Source organism: Lepisma saccharinum, chromosome 27, assembly GCF_977018435.1.
Source record: "Lepisma saccharinum chromosome 27, izLepSacc3.1, whole genome shotgun sequence".
NCBI lineage: Eukaryota > Metazoa > Arthropoda > Insecta > Zygentoma > Lepismatidae > Lepisma > Lepisma saccharinum.
This window is the reverse complement of record NC_139255.1, coordinates 28,850,697-28,869,491: the sequence shown is the minus strand read 5'-3', so window position 1 is coordinate 28,869,491 and position 18,795 is coordinate 28,850,697. Positions and strand designations below refer to the sequence as shown.

Sequence of the window (18,795 nt, the reverse complement as noted above, 5' to 3'; positions counted from 1 at the left end):
TCTGCACAATCTACCCTTGTGTTTTACAGTTTCGCCGTCAAAAATTTGTTCACTCGTAGTACTCAATTCGTGTTTCGATTTGACCCTATGCATTTCTCAATTAGAAGTTCCTGCTCTGTGATACAATATAAACTTTCTTCAATTAATTACCATAGGAGCTTTCCTTTATCGTATTTCCATGTTGTAAACACGCAGTATTGTCGGGTCGAACTTTGGTTTTTAACGTGGATATGTATGCGAATTTCCACTAGGATTCAATTTTCTTTATTTCGTTTTTCATCCGTATTTATGATTTTTATTTTAGTTTTGGGTATTGAAGTTTCTACTTTTTAATAGATGTAAATTATTTTCGTTAATTTAAATAGTTTTTCTTCAATTTGTTTGGAAAATATGTGTTTTTTTGTGATTTTATTGTTCAAGGTTGTCCTAGCATTGTGCTATAAGGGAGACCCTGACTTCACTTGTCTCCCTTATCACACAAAGTAAGGACAATCTTGTGTTGTGACGTCACTCGAGGAATGCCTACGTTCTTAGGTTAGGTCTGTTTAGTTTGGTTCTCTTACCATAAATACACTATAAATGTACTATTTATGCGAATATAACTAAACCCAACAAGCCTAAAATAACAAATTAGGCATCTAGCCTTACATCTGCGCGTAAATTAGGCTCATTATGTTTCATTTATAATGGAGGTTCCACAAACTTAATACTAGGTTTTTTCCACTCCCAATTGTTTCCTTACCCTAAATCCTACATTTCTGGAATCCTTGATTCATACCCTTTCCAACGATGTATGATACCTGTTACTATTAGGAATGGTCGATTCGACATCCTTACCGAAAAGTCTTGCACATGAAATCAAAACTTGAAGATTTTCTCATTCTTATATAACAAACCTCATTGTTGTGCTTCAGATATATATTTTTAAAATAATAAACCTGATACGTTGCTTATTCTATTATGATACACGCTGACGCTGTAATATGTGCGGTACACTTTTTGTGTAGAGTTGCAACATTTCTGACTCTGCCTGAATTCTGATGTTTTGGTTTTAAGGTATTCCATGTGTCGAACACAAAGTACTGTAACTTAAATGAATAATTTCTTACCTTCCTATCAGCGTAAACATTGTTGTGCTGCCGGATTTGCGAACTCGATTATATAAAACAAGTTTCGAGTCCACAGTACGATTTGTTGCCGTAGGTTCAACGCCAATAGTTTTGCTGGTGTTCAGTTTATGTGGAGATGTAACTGATTCTAAAATGAAATGGGTTCCACATTAAAAAACATGAATTAAAATGTTTCAGATTAACATGCTCATAATAATGGAGACAGTTAACTCTCGTTTCATTTTTTTTTTAACCTTAGACTTCTTATATATCCTCTCTGTGTTTCCATATGTCCGTGTAGTGTTCACTACATCAGAGAATTCTGTTTAGCGTACACCCGACATGAATGAAACCCGTTCAAAGTCAATTTATATATCTGGTGACATGGAATTTCCATAAATATCTCTCCCGGCCCCCGTGGCGGAGTGGTTAGCACATCGCCAGGGGTCCTGGGTTCGAATCCTGGACTGGACGTTTGTGAGTGTTCATTCATCATATCATCACTCATCCCCATGTATGCAAATTAGCCGAAAGTGGCACAAAAAGCGTAGTAAAATAAAGTAAATCAATCAATCAATCAACCATAAATATGCCATATTAACAATACAATTAATAACAGCTTTGATAATCTAAACATCATCACTTGTAAAAAGAGGATGCACTTTCTTGTTGTATATAGTAAGCTATGATAAGGTTGACTTAATTAAACTTACTTAAACCATCAACCAGGTCATCTTTATTATGTAGAAACATTGAGCGTGGCGGGCGCTGTACATTACGTCAGTAGATTTTCCATTTAAAACTCGAAAATGCAAAGCGTGGAAAGTTCACATGGAACAAGTGCTGTCCATATGGTAGCACTAGTCCACAAAAATGCTGGATTTCTTCATATTATTCGTGAGGAACTAACTCGTTATACTTATTTCAACTACCCCCTGACAGTGTCTTCGTTAAAGTTCGTTTTTGATAGCTTAACCGTAAAATTAAATTTTGTTCACCGATTGCCAATATGTATATGTTTTTACATGTTTGATATATGTATGTCTGTGACAAGTAGAAGGGTAATGCGGTATGCGTTTCAAAAGACTTATTTGATTACTTACCCAAATGTTGTTTGTAGTGTTGATAGTATTGAGCCTTGTGCGGAGATGGTATCGAGAGTTTGATGTATGTCACGTACAGAGCTACTAATACCAATACAACTGCAGCTCCCTTCTTCCAGAATCTTTGCGAAATGGCTATTACTCTCTCTATCATTCTGCTTGAAAATTTGCAGTAACTATATGAAAGATATGCTTTTGCATTAACCTAACTGTGAAATATAGCTAGCTATCTCTAGTGTAATTTACCAGGCCTCAGGATGAGGTCGTACCTGGAGCGTTTGGTTATCGGTTTCCCTTCCTGTACTCGTTATTCCAGTATGTATTCATAAAATACAACTTTCATATTTTTCTTGAAGCCTCAGTGGGCATAAAGCCGGCTTTAGACGAAAGCATTTCCTTCAACATTTTTGCTAGCATAAATGCTATGTAAATGTTTCCAAAAATCTTATAGCAGATAGCACTTTACAGCATGTCATGGAACATTTCTGTTAGCTCTTAAGATTACATTGCATGATACATAGGCACATCGAGTTACACCATATATATCGAGTGCACGGTGTTTACAATTGAAAAAACTCAAATATTCTTGCATACGTGTACAGTAAACGTTGTAAAGTATATATTTAATCATCGCCATTCTTCTCTACCTAAAACAATTTAATACGAAGCGTAATTCCTCTCGGTTGAATAGTTATCGTGTTTTAAAAGTGTGAAGTGATACGTTGTTTACATCTCACGCGGCCGCCATTACAACTGCACTCGTGACCTAGAGGTCGCTTCTGATTGGTTGTGCTACCAAAAATGCTACGGAAATAGGACGGATCCTATCCTTGAGAAATGCCATGGCATCTGAAATGCCATAGGATTTCTCACTCTACACGGTAGCATTTTTGTCATGGCACAAATGTTAAGAAAAATGGTTTCGTCTAAAGCGGGCTTAAGAAATGCCTTGTCAGCAGTAGCGTTAACTATAACAAATTTCTGACTGCAGTCTATCTCTAAGGATAGTTTCCACGCCGCATCGCAGTGTGGGAAAAGTTTGGGTATTTTTGGTGTGTGTTCCTTTCTTTGTCACGCATCTTAAATATTTGCTGTACAAAAAGCCTCTCCTAAAAGTAAATTTCAGACCGCCCCACACGTAACGAATTATTTTGGAGACAGTTGCTTGATTTTACTTGACGTCTCTGCCACTGTTGGCTATAGCTCTTGTCTGTTCTTACGGCGGGCGACCTACATGCTGGCAAGGGAAGTGGGGAAGCGACCAATCCAGCTTGATGAGAAACACAGCTGCCAGCACCTCCTCCCACGACGTCATAGCTCTCGACGCCACCGCTGTTGTCTGGTTGGTCTGCGGCGTATTCCCCGTTCCCCATTTCCCTTGCCAGCATGTAGGCCGCCTGCCGTAAGAACACAAGAGCTATAATTGCTGATAAGCTCAAACGGACAATAACAAACGCACATGGACAAAGCACTTCACAAACTCCACAGAGGATTATACTGGCAATAGGCCCACGAACCAGAGCCTCGTTAGTCAGAAAAATGTAGTCCTGGGTGTACTACGTGGAAGAGAGGTTGATATTTGGGTGCCTTTCTGAATGGTCGCTCCTTACACCCTCTTTTGGAAATAGTAACGTATAATTCTATTATATATATAAAAATGGATGTATGTGGGTGTGTATATTTGTTTGTTCCGGCATAACTCTCGAACGCCTAGAACGTATCACTTGCAACTTGGAAATAAATACTTTGGGGTAATACACCCCTGGCACCCCTATGGGTGGGGTGGGAAGGGGTGACATGTAAAAATAATCGAGAACCACCGATATTAAATTCCACACAAACAGACATCCGTGACTATGCAATCTGCACAACGGTAGTGTTTTTCGGGTTGTCTATTATTCAGGCTGTGTTGCGAATGGAATCCATAGTTTTCGTGACACTCCCAATGCGGTTCAACTCCCTAAGTCCTATCGGCATGGGGGGTGAGAGGAGGCGAAAAATAAAATGCCATACATAACCATAGTTATGTCGAATCCATAGTTTTCGGAGTCGCTAAGCTAATTGGTGGCATTCACGATCACATTTAAAATTAGTTACATTTTACACTATAGTTAGAATTCATTATTTTCCTGTCTAATACAATATTGTGATAAATAAACACTCGGGCAACGCCGGGTAATCAGCTAATGAAATATAAAGGGTAAGTCTGCATATAAATCGCGAAACGGGGTAGAAAATATGACTCCATGTACATGCCAGTTTTTTTTTGTTTTTTTTGTTTGTTTTTTTTGCACATAATCCTCTTGTACAATCACGGATACTTCTGGATTGTAACGATCTCATTGACTCTAAAAAAGGTTGTTACAACCCAGAAGAGTCCGTGACTGTACATTCAGATACTTATTCCATCGTTTGACCAGCTTTCGAATTCCGCAAAGAATGTTTCCTTGACCTTGACGAGAGAGAGATAGAGAGAGAGAGAGGGGGGGGGATACTCCAAAGAGATGGAAATCACTGGGCGCTAAGTCTGGTGTATACGGTGGATGATCCCATCGTTGCCAGCCAACAGTTCTGCGTTTGTCCGGACGTGTGCGGAAGGTCATTGTCATCGAGGAGAAGGACGCCTTTTGCTCAGGAAACCGAACTGCCACGGTTTCTGCAAGGTAGCACGATACGGGGTTGATTTGACAGTGCCACCATAAGGCATAAAGTCTACCAGCATCGCACACTGGGACTTCCAAGTGTCCGACCCACGATTCGTCCCCCTTAACGCGTAACATACCCCATCGGTACGAGTAGAATCTTTCCCAGACTTGTTAGAACTTGCTTCGAGATTTTGTTGAGAAAGAGGTTTTTACACAGGAAAGCTCGCCTTGCTGGAGGTGAATGAAGGTCGGGGGAACATGAACAAAACCAAGTAATCTAGAAGCTAGGGGTCTTTTGATTGTCCTCGCTGAGAGGAGTAACACTGGTAGGAGAGAGTCTATTTGTACCGAACGGGGTAAGTTATTTGCCATTCTCAGTCAAATGGTTTGTAAGTTAGACATCTGTTATGTTATTTACTTGCGTATGAGTTTAGTTACCTGCCATCTGACCCTTTTAGGGCCATCGCAGCCAGCAAGTGTGTAATTTAGGGATGAACTACAACCCCATTGGTTCTATCCCCGGGGTGGAACATTTCGTACGTGGTGAGATGCTTAGGCTTTTGATCCATTCTTACGGAAATGCGATGAAATATTAGAGCTTTACGTGATTGAAAATGCGCCTGGATATCATCCATTTTTTCGAAAATGCAATCAAAAATGAGTTCAGCCATTAAATAGTGACGTCAAAATTGTTTTTTCCTTCGCGAAATGTATTTTCTTTTGGGGGGTTTAATACGCGAAGTGTGTCAATACTACGTATTAGTGATGGTTCATGTCGTTTTGCGACCTGGAAGACGAGCTTGACACCACATTAGATCGGATTCTTCATACAAACGATACTTTTGATGAAGTCCACCCTTCTGTGCATGATACCGCATGGAATGCTTCAGGATATGTCCATTCTGTTGCGTTTCTGTTCAGAGAAGCAGACAACTGGTGTAGGTAGGATCCGTGGCGGCGGGAGCGAAGTCGTTCATGAATGGTGTAGGCAGTCCCATGGGAAGCACTCACTGCCTGGGCTTCTTTGTCTGCATGCATCATCTCCTTTAGGTCCGTAGCGAGGGGTAGGCAAGCTTAGGGCACCATTCTCATTCTCAGATAGATATCAGTCGGGTTTTATAAATATTCTGTAAATTTTACTGAGAATAATACATACTTTATAACGATTTTTTTCAAATTGAATTATTATAAATTGTAAATTTTTCTTCTGAGAACATACTGGACACTATATTATTTATTTAAATTATTAATTTTAACATTTTATTTCTTCTGGTAACACACTGCTGGAATTTTCTGCCTGGACATGGATGTTTGTGAGTGTCATTTCATTATATCATCCTCATCTTCGCAAATTAGCCAAATGTGGCACAAGAAGCAAAGTAAAATAAAGCAATTCAATCAATCAATAAATAAATACTGTGCGTTTGTTTTGTCTCTGGGCCGAGATAGCGCGTGACATGGTTCAGATACCGGCATTTTTGTCCCATAACGTCTAGCTTATTTACGCACATATCTTTAGCATGTATACAATTATATGTATATTGCATGACTAGTACTAACCTGTGTTATAAGAGTTGTTCAATGTTGATAAACGCTATCTCGGCCCAGAGCCGAAACAAACGCACTGTATCAGAAACTAATACAGAATAAGAAATTTTTGAAGGATACACACAAAATGTCGGGGGGGGGGGGGGGGGAAGCACCAAACCATAACCAGCCTAGTGCGCCAAAATACATATACTCTGTCCCCGGAATTTACGGAGCAAGGCAGAGAAGGTGAGAATCGAATGGGCCGAGCGATGCATACACACTGCTACGAAGGTTGGTGAATGCAGTCGCTTTGCCCCCGCTCCACCCAATTCCGTTCCCTCGCACGTGTTCCTTGGTGGAGCCATCTCGCGTTACTACTGCGCACAGACTTGTTTTCGTAACCTTGCTCCAGAGATGAGCGGGACAGCTATATAGATGACGCGTTTACTTGGTTAACATCCAAGATCTGAAGAGAGCTGCCGCCACGAACATGAGTGGGGATAAACAGCGGGCGAATTGTTTTCGTCCAATCACACTCAACCTTCAGCCAATTTGCGCAGCTGTCATTCTGCTCGTCTACTCCACGTGGAGTCTCAGTCGTAAGACTGGATACGCTGTTGCCGTACTTTGCAACTTCAATGTGGAGACCGTGGGAAGGCGGAGGGAGAAGGTGGCGTAGAGTAGATGTGTGGCAACACTGTGCGTTGAATGTGATTGTTGCAGCTGGTGGGCGCGTTCCGTGGACTTCAAAGCCAGCCGGTCGTTAACGTAGCGAGCGCGTCGACTATATCCTGTCCCATTTATCTCTAGAGCAAGGCCGTGCATAGCGGCAGAGAAGAGGGGGGAAAGCGAATCGGCGGAGCGAAGCAGTACACGCTGCTGCGGAGGCTAGTAACTACAATCGCTTTCCCCCTCCACGCAGTCCCGTTGCCTCTCACGTGTTCATTGGCGGAGCCGTCTCGTGTCACTACTTGCTCAGAGACTTGTTTTCGTTCGCTTGCTCCAGACATATATGAGACAGAGTATACACATGAAATCCATAAATGTGTAGGGGGGGGATGTTAGTGTGTGTCCCATGTTAGTAATCTGTAAACATTTTAGCATTCGCTGTAACTCAATTCTTCAGAAAAAAAATGTAATTTCAAAATATTCGTGTCTACCTCATAATAATGCATCAGTGGCGGCGATTATTGGGGGCAGTTGCACCCCTTTACTTTTCGCCACTTTTCCCCCGCACTATCCTAAACCTAATCTACAAAGGATAATGTACTGTCTTTTACCCCCCCCCCAGTTTTGCACCTTGCCCCCCCCCCTGAGTTTTGTAACCCAATCGCCGCCATGATACACATAGGGGCCTAAACTTTAAGAGTAAAAGTAATTCATGTGTGTTTGTGTACACATTTCGATTTTCAATTGTGTGTTCATATTTCGATTTTCTGTTCAAAGTTCAAAACAATCTGAAAGCGTGTTTATTCCAATCGCCATCTTCCACTACATATCCTGTAATTTGAGTATCAGGGGCATGGATTGTTTTTGTAGAAATATGAGGATTAACTTGCAAATAATAGCAATATTAAGCTGGTAACGTTTTTATTACTATTAAATGTCTATTACAGAATTAATAAAAAAATATACCTCATCCATAAAACTGGATGCAGCAAATAGTATATCGTACAATTATGGATATCTGTGTTGCTTTTTCTTGTTAGAACGGCGTTGGACGAGACTTAAACCCGTTTCTTTACACACTAGTCTTCCATTCATACATACATACATTATATATAGCCTGTATGATTTCACCATGTGTTCACTTCTAGTTTAGAGGATAACGTATCCATAACAATACAATAAGACTTGATTTCTACATAAGGAGACCGTTATTGTATAAAGAACAGACTAGTAATCCAGCAAATTCTGTTTAATGTATTAAGCTTTTCGCACTACTTCTTACGTGCTTAAACCAATATATGCTAGCGCTACACTGCAATTAATTCAGTTTTTATAAAATTGATTACAAATAGAACTTAAGTTAGAACGGAAAAATGTTCAATACTTGAGTAATGTGAGTGAAATGCGATTCGTATTAATGCAAAAGAAATATATTTGAAAAAATTGGCTTAATTTTTTTTCGTACGGATGGAACATGAAATTTGCTTTAACATTAAAACAACTATTGCAGCAATAGCTTGACATAAAACTATTGGTTACTACATTTATGCTATGACAACTTATCATGATAAACAAGAACTATAGACTAAGTTTCAACCAACCTTAGATTACCCATCTGTCCATTTATGATATTCATGAGTTATTTTTCTCCATAATTCCCTGGTTTAAAGATATTTGAGCATACTTCATAGTAGACACTTTCTAGTCTTGCAATAATGGAAGAGATTGGACAATTGCATTAAATTGATATTTTCGTTCATTAAGATTCCATTGTTGTTTTTACCTGCTTGACAGTAGAGCGATACATATTTTATTAAAACATGAGAAAGACAGAATCAAATTAAAATGTCTACTTCTCTATCCCAAGCGAAAAACCAGTTGTAACTGAAGAACATGTACATTTAATGTAACCTATTCCCTTTCTACCCTAGGGCGGCTTTAACTTTGCGGCACTTGTAACAATCCAGAGTTGCGCTTATTCCCGGCGAACACGAGAACCTTCGACGTTGCCTGATTGGTCGCCCGAAGCGCCTGATGACACGTCACGCACGTAGCGACCAACCACGGCGTTATTTCCTTTCTTAATTCAGTGAATCGGCTGTGCGGAGTCAAAAGCTGGAGCGCTAGACCAGAAATAGACGCGGCTCTGCTTTAGGGCCATATTTAGACATATTTGAATAACTTGTCACAGCTATACTTTTAAATAAAATAACTTATTGGACCAATGTAAGTTGTGATATTGGTAAAGAACGGGCGTTTGTAGGTTTATATCGCGCGGATTCTCGTGAAATCAAATATGTTGAGAAACTGAAAAGACAATAATTGATTTTAATATGTATACAAAACTGTCATTATGTTACGTTGATCACAGTTAAATGGCACAGGGGTCTAGGGTTCGAATCCCGCCCTGGGCATGGCTGTTCTTATGAGAGTCCCTTCACGAATTGCATTACTCACCCTTGCCAAAAGTGTTAGAATACCAAGGTAAAACAACATAATCAACCAGGGCCTCCGCGATGGCGCAGTGGTAGCGTCGTCGCCTTGTAACCAAGGGGTCCCGGGTTCGATACCCCGTGGAGGCACACTGGCTCGGATCCCACTTGAAACTGTAGGTCCAGTCCCGATTAGCCTTACTGTGCATAAAGTGGACTTAAAACAACAAATCAATCAATCACAGGTGTATTAACCCAAGTGAATAAATTTGTGTTCATAAAATAATTTAAGAGTAATAAGATGGAACCATTGGCATGGCCAGAAATCTTAGTCCAGTGAGAAGTTTGTTCAGTTTTTATAAAATTTCCACCAAATTGTTAACGTTCAATATATTGTAATTTAACAACACCTAACGGCTAAATATGGCCCTTATATCCAGGTTTCTTTATAGTGCCACATCTAGTAACTGTTCGGAAGCTTTTGCCTTTCCTATTAACTTATTCCCCTTTTTTTTACTTCTTTTACCTGCCAGTCTTAGTACCAGTCTTAGTACTTGAGCAATTTTTCCTATTAATGATAGTTCCCACAATGGCAATTGTCATTGTGATTAATGAGCAGTCTTACACACAAGGAAATGAAACGGACACTGGTCTCACAGTTTCGTTGTTCTCGTTTGGAAAGTGACGTTCCTTCCGTGGGAAGTAGTGTTGGCTCGGTGTGCTGGAGTGGGATTTCCCTTGCCGCTTGACTGCAGCGCCTGGAACTGCCTGTTCAGCCTCTGCACTGCGAAGTTGTAGATCTCTATTTCCGCCGTCAGGTTTTGTCGTAGTCGGTTTCTCACTTCTTCTGTTGGTTCTGGATGCGGAGTGGCGTTTCTTCTCTTCCAGTCTTGCTCTGAAACATGAAGAGAATATGGTATTTTTAAATTATGTTTGTCCCATTTTCCTTCTCAAGAACGTTTTAGTACACGTGGGAATCTGGTTAGTGTGTAGGAAGTGTACTGAAAAGTACAGTATGTGTGTAGTTTGTAGTTCATATACAAGCAGAAATCTGACTAGTTTGTTTGAATTTTAAATTCGAGATAAAATCTTGGTATGTTGAGTTGTAGGAATCTTAACCACTGTTTTTATTTTCTACTAGGTGAATACCCGGCGTTGACCGGGTATTTATTTATCCCAATCTTGTATTGGACAGTAAAATAATGAATTCTAACTATAGTGTAAAATGTAACTAATTTCAAATGTGAATGTCACCAATTAGCTTAGCGACTCCGAAAACTATGGATTCGACATTAATCTAGGTCATTTGTGGCATTTTATTTTTCACCCACTCTCACCCCCCATGCCGATAGGTGATGAACTTGGAGTTGAACCGCATTGGGAGTGTGACGAAAACTATGGATTCCATTCGCAACACAGCCTGAATGTTAGACAACCCGATGAACAATATTGTTGTGCGGATTGCATAGAGTCACGGATGTCTGTCTGTGCGAAATTTAATATCGGTGGTTCTCGATTTTTTTTACATGTCATCCCTTCCCACCCCACCCCTAGGGGTGCCAAGGGTGTCTTTTCAGGTTGCAAGTGATACGCGTACCAAGTTTGGTTGAAATTGCTCCAGGCGTTCTAGAGTTATTGCTGAACAAACAAGCACACACATATACACACATGCATCCATTTTTATATATAGAGAGAAGAGATATGCCCACATTTCAGAGACTCGTTCTGTCTCCGTCCTCATGTAGTGTCTTTGTCTCTAATTTTCTTCGGGTTCGAATCACAGCCTGGACATGGGTGTTTGTTAGTGTGCATTCATAAATTTCATCATATCACTCACCACTCACCCCATCTTCGCGATTAGCCAAATGTAGCAGAAAAGCGAAGTAAACCAAATCAATGAATCAATCTAATTTTCTCTAACCAATCATCAGTTAGTAGTCATTGAACACATGTGCTTGGGGAAGGTGTCGATATGCGTTCTTATAGTGTAAAGTGATAAACCGAATGCCTTAAGGTCCGTCCACCATGAATCAATCGTCACTGATCAGCTACAAAGAAGAATAAATCTGGTTAGTTTGTGGTTCATTTACAGGTGGAAATTTGACTAGTTTGTTTGAATTTTGTGGTTTATTTACAAGTAGAAATCTGACAAATTACTTTGAAGTTTGTAGTATAGTTATAGGTAGAAATGTGTGTAAAGTTATATTTGTGCAGTTGTGTGTGGAAATGTAAGTAGTTGACATGATGTTTTCAGTACTATTGCTATGTTGGGATGATCACTGATAGACCTTGTCAATTAATACACATGAAATTCTAAGATATCTAAAAATAAGAATATAATTATGAATATAAAATTATGACAATTCGTACTTAATGCAAAATCATTTATCTCAATTGGACCATATATATTCACATTTCTTCCTCGTTATGCATGTATTTGTTTTAAACATTTCAGCATGGCACATTAAGATTTCTCTGCAGTGCTAAGGACCATGTAACATCTTTGAGTTTGTACAAAATCAAGGTTTAATTAATTTCCATTAAATTTATGACGAATATTTTTGAAGAAATATAAGCTCTATATTACCATATATGAAAACTATTTTTAAGCATAAAGTACTGTAAGTTCTTGTAAACTGATGTTAATATAATACAAGAATTTATTTTGTGATCACGTTTAATCGCTGGGTTTATTCAATATTATTCATATTCATTGTGAATTTTCATCACCAAAAGTGTACAATAAAATGCTGTTCATTCTCTTATATTGAATCCACATATCGTAATGAGTTAGCATTTCAATGAGATTTCGTTGTACAGTATTTTAAATGTGTAGCTATTTCTCGTGGGTTCCCTTAGTAACCAAATCGCGCCCTGCTCCTCCCTCGAATTCCAGAAAATTGCTACCTGTCGGACAATTTCACTGAGGTAACATGCGACAGCAGTCTATTGAATGTAGGGGTCCCGGGTTCGATACCCGGTGGAGGAGGCACAAGTGGTTCGGATCCTACTTTAAACTGTAGGTCCAGTCCCGATTAGCCTTATTGTGCATAAAGTGGACTTAAAACACCAAATCAATCCCCAATTGATTTAACATAACAATCGCATGTTACATGTTGCCTTAATAACTGTTTTTTGTTGGGTTTTTTCTATGGCAGCCGTATTGGGAATCGAACACTCGAATTTGTCCACACCTTGTATTCTCGCCCTTGGGCTTGTAGCCGTCATTATGAACATTTTTAAACATGGCCTGTAGAAGTGTAGACCTACATATGAACATTAAACCTAACTTTAACCACCATAATAACAGTTGATATAACTCACTTGTCCTGTTGAATTCCCTTCTCATAAATCTGAAGAACCGGGGGACGTAATTTTCAAACACGAACATGCTTTTCTCCAAGTCTTCAACAATACCCACCACAGAATAAAACATTTCAATGTTGTATTTGGCACGTTGTAATGCTTCTTGATTATTCACCAACCTGCAAAGAAGACATAAAATTGTCTTAAGTATTATATTGAAAAAGTATGGAACAGGATACACGTACACATTGTAAAAATTGACTGGAAAAATGACGTCTATGCTACGTTTTCTGTGTTCGTTATGTATGGTACTAGAGTGCTGCGGCGAGAGGTTTTCGCTTGAGCGCCCAATAGTTCGCACGGACGACGCTAGATAGCGTGCGGAATTAAGAGCTCTTCACTCGCCGTGGCTTCACGAGCGAGTTACGCTGAACCAGGCAAAGCGGGCGACAGACGCTCGAAGCCATGTGGCGCCATATATACATGTCATTGTCTGTGGTAGTGATCACCTCCATGTTAAAGTGTAGTTTAGTTTATCTTACAAATACACAAGTGGTATATGAAAATGATATAGATGAGCTGAAACTTAGGCGGACACACACATGTTTCTACGATTATTGTCACATTAAAATTATATTTGATTGTATGTTGTTACTGTATCTTATTATTTCACAGAATACGAATATCCTTTTCGGTAGTGAATAATGATGTATACAGGTATCTGTTTCACTTTGATACAATATTTTGAATTGCTTAGGCAGGTCTGTCAGCGTGTGAATCCAGGAGTGTTCAGTATTACAGAGCCTAATAACCAGTACTCTCAACCTGAAACCCTACATGGAAGATAGAATAGTGTAAATTTTATTGTAATTTATGTCAGTGTAGCTTCGATGAGGGGCCTCATAACGTTCAGCGTGATCACTTGTTGAGAAACAGATTTTTTTTGCGGTAGATAGTTGCTAGAGGTTGGAAACAATCCTTTGTAGTTTGAGTTACCATGAGCTTACAGTCCTGTAGCTTCATTACATTTCAATGTTATTCCTACAATTGAAGTATCTTCAGTTTGCAGAAACACCTTATTTCCATGTTGTAGATAAGCAATTCTTGACCTTTCCTTTATCGTGGGCCAACTTTAAAATATCTTGTTCATTTGAAACCCTAAAGCGTGTCAAATGCTTAATTAAAAATGCTCATGAAGTTTATTTTATTACAATTACACAACAGTTTAGTACAGTAGTACAGTTTAGTGTAATAACAAGTACTGCACAGTAAAGTGTGACTTAATAACTTATCTTAATAAGTTTTATATTGTAAAGAATCTCTATAAAATCTATGTAGGATTTTGTTTTCACCTATAGCAATCCGTGGAAAATATTCGGTTTATATAGTAGCAGACGGTTTATTTTCATCAGACCTTCCCGACAAGTGTAAAAGGTCGCATCATTCCCTCAAGCGTTCGGGGACCCCCCTGGGAAGGCATGGCGGTCCTCTGACGGTCCGCGGACCACAGATTAAATACCGCTATGATTATGGCCTACGCCTCAGAGTAAGAATATGTTTTATTTTTATAAAGAAATCCTGGTGAAAGGAGGTTGAGCACACAACGTCCACAGTGGCAGAGTGTCGAGAATGCTTGAAACCGTTCCTACTGCTGTGTACGGCTACAGAAAAATAACTGGAAAACTAAAATGTATCGTTCGAATAAACGTTACAAAACGTATGTTTTTATTTCTCGCTCATTCATCAGCAGTATAACTCTTCCACCCTGTATCATTCAAATTGGTCATGCCTACTTAAAAGTGATAATCAACAGAACAACATCCGAGTAATTTGTCTTTGTATGCAAGTCCATAACTTAAAACGGTGGATCAGAGGCGCCTTAATTTTTGCTCTTATTGTTGTTTGAATTGCTGCAAACATCTGTTACGATCATCTGATGCCGCCTCAAACGTATGACGTAACCGGACCCTGAAGAGATGCTGCGGCTGTTAACACATGATTCATTCGCGGTCTCAACTAATTAAGCTAGCAGATACTCGCGCCTTCTGTTTTCCGGTCTTCGTGAAATTGTGCGGAGAATCAGCCTCGGTTAAGAAGCCGGGAAGATGGTTGCCATGTTCTTGGCGGATTGTTGTGTCAGGGCACTGGCGTACGCAGGACCTGATGGAGCTAGAGCCCCTTCCGAAATTTTGAGGAAGTTGAAAATTTTCAATTGGAAGCAGGAAAAAACCAAAGTGGTAAATGCAGACCTCCCTAAAAATGAGCCCCAGTTACCAATTGTCTCTGAACAACTATCAAAACTAGATTAAAAATGGTAATTGTAAAAATATGTTATTGTTTACACTACTCTCTAGAACGCAGCTCCCTCCGAAAAAACTTCTGCGTACTATGTTGATTTGCATCAAGTCCGCTTAATGTACGGGTAGGCTCGTCAAGACCACTTGAGCTTCCACTCACTAGAAACCATTGCCCTGCGTCAGCCAAACCGTTTTCGGAAATTCCTCTCTTTCCTGTATGATGTTCTAAATTCTGAATAATTATACAGGGTTACTATAAATGATTTATTCGATTTCAAAACACTGTATTTTCCAAAGTATTGCACATACAGATATGAATGATACATGAAAATAACTGAAAACTCACTAAGTTTTCCTCACATTCTACAAATGTAACTCTCCCTCACTCTGTCCACTGTTTCAGCTGACACGGTTGGTCGACCCGTACTTTTCTGTTTACACAGACAACCAGTGTCCTTAAGTTGCAAAATGCTCTCTGTTTGCATGGTGGTTCTTTTCTGTACTCTCTTCTGAATGCACGCTGCACTGCAATAACAGATGAACATATCGCGTATTCAAACACACAAGAACTCTTCTCAGTTTGTCGCCATTTTGTACAGACACTGCACTCGTGCTGCCAACTGGCGTGCCACGATGCAAACTTGGTGAGTTTGCAGTTATTTTCCTGTATCATTCATATCTGTATGTGCAATACTTTGGAAAATACAGTGTTTTGAAATCGAATGAATCATTTATAGTAGCCCTGCATTTGTCTAGAATTCCTTGGAGAGTATTCACGTCAGTTTTCGTGTGCCTTGCTTTCGATGTTGTATATATATATCTGTGATGGAAAAAAGACCTTAAGTATCCACAAAACTATTGAGAATATCTAGACAAGAATGAAAACACGTAAATTCACATGAATGCTCTGGATGGAATTTTATGCAGATATATTTTTCTCAGAATTTGAAATATAGCAGATTTCCGAAAGGAGAAAAATTTCTAAAAGATTTCGTTGGCGTAACCGCAGAGAAGGGGAGGAAACAAGTGGGCGGAGTATAGCAGTAGGCGCTGCTCAAGCGGCTGATAGCTGCAGTCCCTTTCCCTCTCACGCATTCATTGGTTGCACACTCGAGTCACTACTTGCGCAGAGGACTTTTTTTCCTTTCGCTTGTCCACAGACTCCTCGGATATAGTATACAACGTGTCTCCATCGGGGATCGAATCCAGGCCCCCTTGATTACAAAGCGATAGCGTTATCATTACGCCATCGGGAAGGCTTACGGATGTATGATTGTGTTTTTCCCCCATCATTCATTTCACCAATTCATCATTATCTATCATGGATGAGATGGTGCAAAATCTGCTTAAAAATCAAAATCTATCTTCTATATATATAAAAATGGATGTGTGTGGATGTGTATATTTGTTTGTTCCGGCATAACTCTCGAACGCTTGGAGCAATTTCAACCAAACTTAGTACACGTATCACTTGCAATCTGGAAATAAATACTGTAGGGGTAAGACACTCCTGGCACCCCTGGGGGTGGAGTGGGAAGGAGTGGCATGTAAAAATAATCGAGAACCACAGATATTAAATTCCGCACAGACAGACATCCGTGACTCCATGCAATCCGCACAACGATAGTGTTTCTCGGGTTGTCTAACATTCAGGCTGTGTTGCGAATGGAATCCATACTTTTTGTGACACTCCCAATGCGGTTCAACTCCAAGTTCATCACATATTGGCATGGGGAGTGAGAGGGAGTGAAAAATAAAATGCCACAAATGACCTAAATTAGTGTTGAATCCATAGTTTTCGGAGTCGCTAAGCTAATTGGTGACATTCACGATTTTACACTATAGTTAGAATTCATTATTTTCCTGTCTAATACAACATTAGGATAAATAAATACCCGTTCAACGCCACGTAATCAGCTAGTATTTTATATCACCTGTTCATTCCGTTTGATTTGTAGTGTCTCCCTAAAGCTAGTAGGCAACATTTACCACGTTGCAATTCTCCACACATCAGATTCTGGAAATGCCTCCCACGCATCTCAAGAAATGACCATACACACTCTTCTCCGCTTGAAATCTGGCCTACTCATTCTACAGACTTGTCTCCTCCAGGCTAATTCATGTGGGCTACATGGAAAAGGAACGTCCACTAGAACAATTATGAACTGAAGTCATCAATCGCCACTTCATATTAAACAGATCTTTCCCTGCACATAGTCTTCGACAATATGAAGAAGCATGTTCAGACATGACTCGAGGGGAATAAGTGCAGCTTGGTACGTGATGCTTTATTTTACTTGGCAATGGCTTTGCGTGCACCTTGCATATTAAGTGACGAAGCCTGTTGTTGAACACAAAGCAGTTGAAGATCTAATATGAAGTGCACGTGTAATAATCAGTTTTTAGAAAAATAAGAAATAGTATTATTTACTGTCATCACGAAGTGACTCATTGAAACAAATTTGGTGTTTAAATAATATCAGCAATTATTCGAGCGTAGAATATATAACTGACTTAAAGGTGCCTGTTGCCAGCGTGTAGCAAATTTGTTCGTTTGTTCCTCAGAATCTGAGGCATTTCAACATTGTCTTGTCATTAACGAAAGCGCAAATGTTACACACATAATTAGATGTTTCGGACGCGGGACATAGGTGGTATTGATCTTGAACGTATTAGGCGTTGTTTGGTTCCCTATGCGTGTTGTTTGTGTCGCCGATGATATCTCAAAGCGGAAACAAATGACAGCTTCGATTGCATCGAAAAAACTTAGTCACAGCTGAAAGGCAAGACTCTGGACTTTATTGCCGGCCCCCGTGGCGGAGTGGTTAGCACATCGCGCTACGACGCCAAGGGTCCCGGGTTCGAATCCCGGCCTGGGCATGGATGTTTGTGAGTGTCAATTAATCAACTTCATCATGTCATCACTCATCCCCATCTTCGCAAATTAGGCACAAAAGGGAGGTACGCGTAAAATAAAGCAAATCAATCCGGACTTAAATGTTCCGTGAAGGCACGCATTTGGGGTGCTCGAGAAGACTACAGCCCCGAGCCTCCATCTGAATTGAGGCTTCCACAGTAGAAAAAAATGCTTTGAAGAGGACCAGAAAATGAAGAATTAGATTTGAAATGTAATTTTAAAAAAACATGCATAACTGAATTTGTGTGGAGAGAAAGAGCCTCACAACGTTGTTGACTTCGGCCTCTGCATATATAAATTCCGGTTTGGTTCCTTTTGCCAAAGATTCGATTTTTAGTGGGGTGTTCAGTCGTTCGGTTACGACCAGGGTTGTTAAAGGTTCAGGAACCGATAAATTCTAATGGGTTCCGCTGCAGGATCGGAACCTTTTTCCTCGCACCATTTAAATTCGGTCCAAGTTGCGTATTGTTTCATTTCAAAAATGTTCCTGGATTGTATTTGAATTCAGCCAGAAAAAAGGTGCCTGGATCGAAAGGTTCTTTGTAGCCCAAAATCCATTTATGCTTGGTAATTTTCTCTCCTGGACCGGAATTGAATTTATTTAAAATTCTTGGACCTTTAACAAGCCTGGTTACGACTAAGTTGCGTATGGTTAACCTATCAATATTTTTGTTGTGTTACGTAGCTTTTCTACCTATCTTTCACACAGTACGCCCTTGACTGCTTTTTGCACACTAACGAGGCTCTGGCGTCTGGATTCGCAGCCTATGTTAGGCTTCTGTTGCGT

General features: G+C 39.8%; 2 protein-coding genes across 3 annotated transcripts in view; one reads left to right on the top strand and one right to left on the bottom strand.

Moving 5' to 3' along the window:
- Vps8 (vacuolar protein sorting 8) overlaps window positions 1-18,795 on the top strand; it is a 401,212-nt gene that overhangs the window by 323,399 nt on the left and 59,018 nt on the right. The gene's annotated exons all lie outside the window — the stretch shown is intronic.
- Window positions 7,961-18,795, bottom strand: part of LOC145980063 (uronyl 2-sulfotransferase homolog pip-like) — a 45,421-nt gene continuing 34,586 nt past the window's right edge. For both annotated transcript variants that reach the window (XM_083113054.1, XM_083113053.1), the window contains exons 6-7: window positions 12,813-12,973; window positions 7,961-10,383 (exon numbers count right to left, since the gene is read on the bottom strand). In XM_083113054.1, coding sequence (XP_082969180.1) covers window positions 10,142-10,383; window positions 12,813-12,973 — 403 coding nt within the window. In that variant the 3' untranslated portion in view covers window positions 7,961-10,141. The remainder of the gene's footprint in view (window positions 10,384-12,812; window positions 12,974-18,795) is intronic.